The sequence below is a fragment of the Gracilinanus agilis genome, chromosome 4 (genome assembly GCF_016433145.1).
Source record: "Gracilinanus agilis isolate LMUSP501 chromosome 4, AgileGrace, whole genome shotgun sequence".
NCBI classification, from domain to species: Eukaryota; Metazoa; Chordata; class Mammalia; order Didelphimorphia; family Didelphidae; genus Gracilinanus; species Gracilinanus agilis.
The window spans coordinates 483,549,912-483,553,107 of NC_058133.1; the positions used below are offsets into that span (position 1 = coordinate 483,549,912).

Genomic DNA, 3,196 nt, shown 5'->3' on the forward strand with positions numbered 1-3,196 from the left:
ATATATATATATATATATATAGAGAGAGAGAGAGAGAGAGAGAGAGAGAGAGTCTTTGCCTAGAGGACTAAGAAGTTAACTTGCTTAGTCTCAATGCCAATTTGTATCAGAAATGGATTTGAACCCAGGTCTTCCTGACTCCAGGCCAGCTCTCTATCTACTATACTAAAATTCATCTTGCATTCTTATTTGAAAATCAACCTGAACTGAACTATAAGGATATACATTTGGGGGAAAGGACTGGGCTCAATTTCCTCAAAGAGATTTGGGGAGATCATCTGATATTTGGGAACTGTGTGACCACGACTCCCTTCTGTGAGAGAGGAAGCCCAGTACCAAGGGAGAGTGCTGGCCAGTTAGCCAGGAATACCTCAGTCTAAGTCTCTCCCCAACCGACACATACTGGCTCTCTTACTTATATTTTACTACCCTCCACCACACTCTCTAGGATCCAGACAGGTGGGGCAGCTACACGTTCTTTGAGTATATATTCCTTCCCATGTTCCATCTGGTTGCCTTTCTACTTGGCTGTCCCACTTGCCTAGGACATTCCCCTTTCCCCTTTCCCTCCCCCTTGAATCCTTGGCTTCCTTCCAGGCTCAGCTCCAATGCCACGGTGCCCTGGAGGCCTTTCTTGGTCCCCTGCCAGGTGTTAGAGCCTTCCCCACTAACGTTACCTTCCAGCTACTCTGTGTCTGGAGGCTTCTGACTGCCAGGCTACTTACTGTCTCTCTCCCATTAGAATGTAAGTTCCTGGAGGACAGAGACTATTTTTGCCTTTTCTAGCACCCGGCCCTGTCTGGCACAGAAGTGCTTAATAAATGCCCATTTCTAGGGTTGTTTACTGACTTCAGTTTTCAGAGCCCTGGGCAGCTTCTAGAACTACAATTCTAGAGGTGTCAGCTCTGTCTTGGCAGAGAGCATTTCTTTCCCCAGGAGTTTTCTATACTAACGAAATCACAGCTACAGCCCCTAATTTAGTCCTTCCCGAGCCCCTTGGGATAAAGGAAGATTAGCTCTAGGACCTCCCATTAGTATCACCTTCCAATCGGTGAGATGGGAATATGTGAATATGCTTTTGGTAGCCAGACTATTGTTTCCTCCATTAGAAAGGAAGCACCGTGGTCAAATCACCCCTTCTCTGGGAGCCTCAGTTCCCCCCTCTGTAGAAGGGGAGAGTTTGGAGTCCCAGATCTCTAAGAGCCCTGTCATCTCGGACATTTTTCCAGCTATGATTCTATAAACCCGTTCCCCCTTCTACCTCCACGATACAGTCATCCCAGAAGTCCAGGCGAACGGATTTAACTCTACTGATCTCAGGAAAGTTCCGGTGGACCCCAGAGCAATTCAGGCAGATGAATATCCCCAGCTTGTAAGAGGCCCAGTCAGGATCTGCAGGGGGAGAGAGGACAGCTAGAAACCTGGACAGGGCTAGGCTGGGGTGCGAGCAGACAGAGCAGAGTGCCGCTGAGGGCACTTTGGGGAGCAGGGATGGATTGTCCTGGGTGTATAGGAAGGGAAGGGTGGTTCACAGTCTAATGGACAAGTGGAGGAAACCTGGCCTTGAACTAGAGTCTGGGAATCGGAGCTACTGACTCTAGTCTCCATTCTAGTATCAACTCTTGGGGAGCTTTAAAGGGGTACCCCACTTTCTCACCTTTAAAATCCTCCCCAAACTCCTGTCGCCCAACAGGTGGCCACTTCCTCTATGCAGGAGTCTTACTGATTGCTAACCGGCCTTGTTGACAGAACAATAAATCTGCCTGAAGAAAAATGACTGGAAGGACCCGTTCTCAAGGAGATGGAAAGGACAGGACTAGGAAATCCCAACTGAGTGAGGAGGGTGAACAGGGTCTGGGCCAGGCAGCCGGTGGGAGAGGGCACACAGAACCAGGGCGCTTGAGATGGGCAGACGCAGGGGAGAAGGCTGAGGGCGCTCCGGGGGAGGGGAGGTCACCAGGCTCACCCTGAGCTCCGAGGGCTCTCGGTCCCTTACCTGGTGCCCCGCAGTCCGCGCACAGCCCATTGCCGGTGCCAGCCGCCCGCAGCAGCTCCAGCAGGCGCCTCTTGTTGTGCTCTCGGTCCCCCATCGCCCGCCCAGGGCTCCCTGCTCAGCCAGTGCGGGCCCCGAGACGCGTTCGGGGTTCCCAGGGCGCCCATGCTCTGGCCATGGTGGCTGCGTCTGGTCCGCTCTGTGCCCCGGAGCGCTTAGCACAGAGAAGAGGGAAGAATCAGAAGCGGAGCCGACGCCCCGGTCCGCCCAGCTCCACGCAGTCCCCGCCCAGACGGGGACTCGAGATTTGTTTTCTTTTTTTAATGGTTTACAAATTAGCTCGTGTCTGTGCCTGAGTGCACTGCAGTGGGGGGCGGTGGCGGGACCGTGGAGGAGACCTACCTGTGTCTGGGTGCTTGTAGACTTGGACGTTGGAGATTGGGTGGCGTAGTGTGGGTAAAGCATTGAACTTGGAGGGAGAGACCGCCGGATTCAAAGTTCGCCTCCAATCCTTTCTAGCTGGATGATCTTCTACCAGTCACTTCACTTTTCTGCTTCTCAGTTTCCTCTTCTACAAAATGGGGATAATAGGAGCATAGACCCAGAGCGGTAATTCTATAAAGTGCTTTGAAATTCTAGAAGTAGTAATATTATTGCATCGTGCACACATGTGCACATAAATCTGAAATCTGGACTGCCATTTACTAGCAGTAGGACCTTGAGCACGTCACCGTTTAACCTCCATTCTCCTCCACCAGACTCTCCCCTCTCCGGGTTTTCTTGGCAATACTCTCTCTTGGTTCTCCTCCTACCCTTCTGCTGCTCCCCATTCTCCGTGGTTGGCTCATCTTGCTCCGCTTTGTTCGTTTTCATCTATCTGAACTTAACAAACCTGAAACAAAAAACCAAACAAACAAACCCCAAATAAAACGTCCACGTCGAGTCAATAAGCATTTACTATGCATCGGGTGCTAAGCACAAAGAAAGGCAAAAGACAATCTGCCTTCAAGGAGCTTACGGTCTAATAAGAGAGACAACATGCCAAGAATTATGCACAAATAAAATGTAGGCCGGAAAAAATGGAGGATAATCAACAGAGGAAAAACATTAGCATTAAGGAGGGTTGGGAAAGGCTCTCGGCAGAAGGTGGGATGTTAGCAGGGACTTGAAAGAAAGCAAGGAAGCCCGGAGGTGGAGATGAGG

The 3,196-nt window shown here is 50.8% G+C and overlaps 1 protein-coding gene across 1 annotated transcript in view; it reads right to left on the minus strand.

Moving 5' to 3' along the window:
• ADAP2 (ArfGAP with dual PH domains 2) overlaps positions 1–2,131 on the minus strand; it is a 41,822-nt gene extending 39,691 nt beyond the window's left edge. The window contains exons 1-2 of the mRNA XM_044675578.1: positions 1,997–2,131; positions 1,246–1,392 (exon numbers count right to left, since the gene is read on the minus strand). Of these exons, the coding sequence (XP_044531513.1) occupies positions 1,246–1,392; positions 1,997–2,090 (241 nt within the window). The 5' untranslated portion in view covers positions 2,091–2,131. The remainder of the gene's footprint in view (positions 1–1,245; positions 1,393–1,996) is intronic.
• Positions 2,132–3,196: the final 1,065 nt, after the last annotated feature.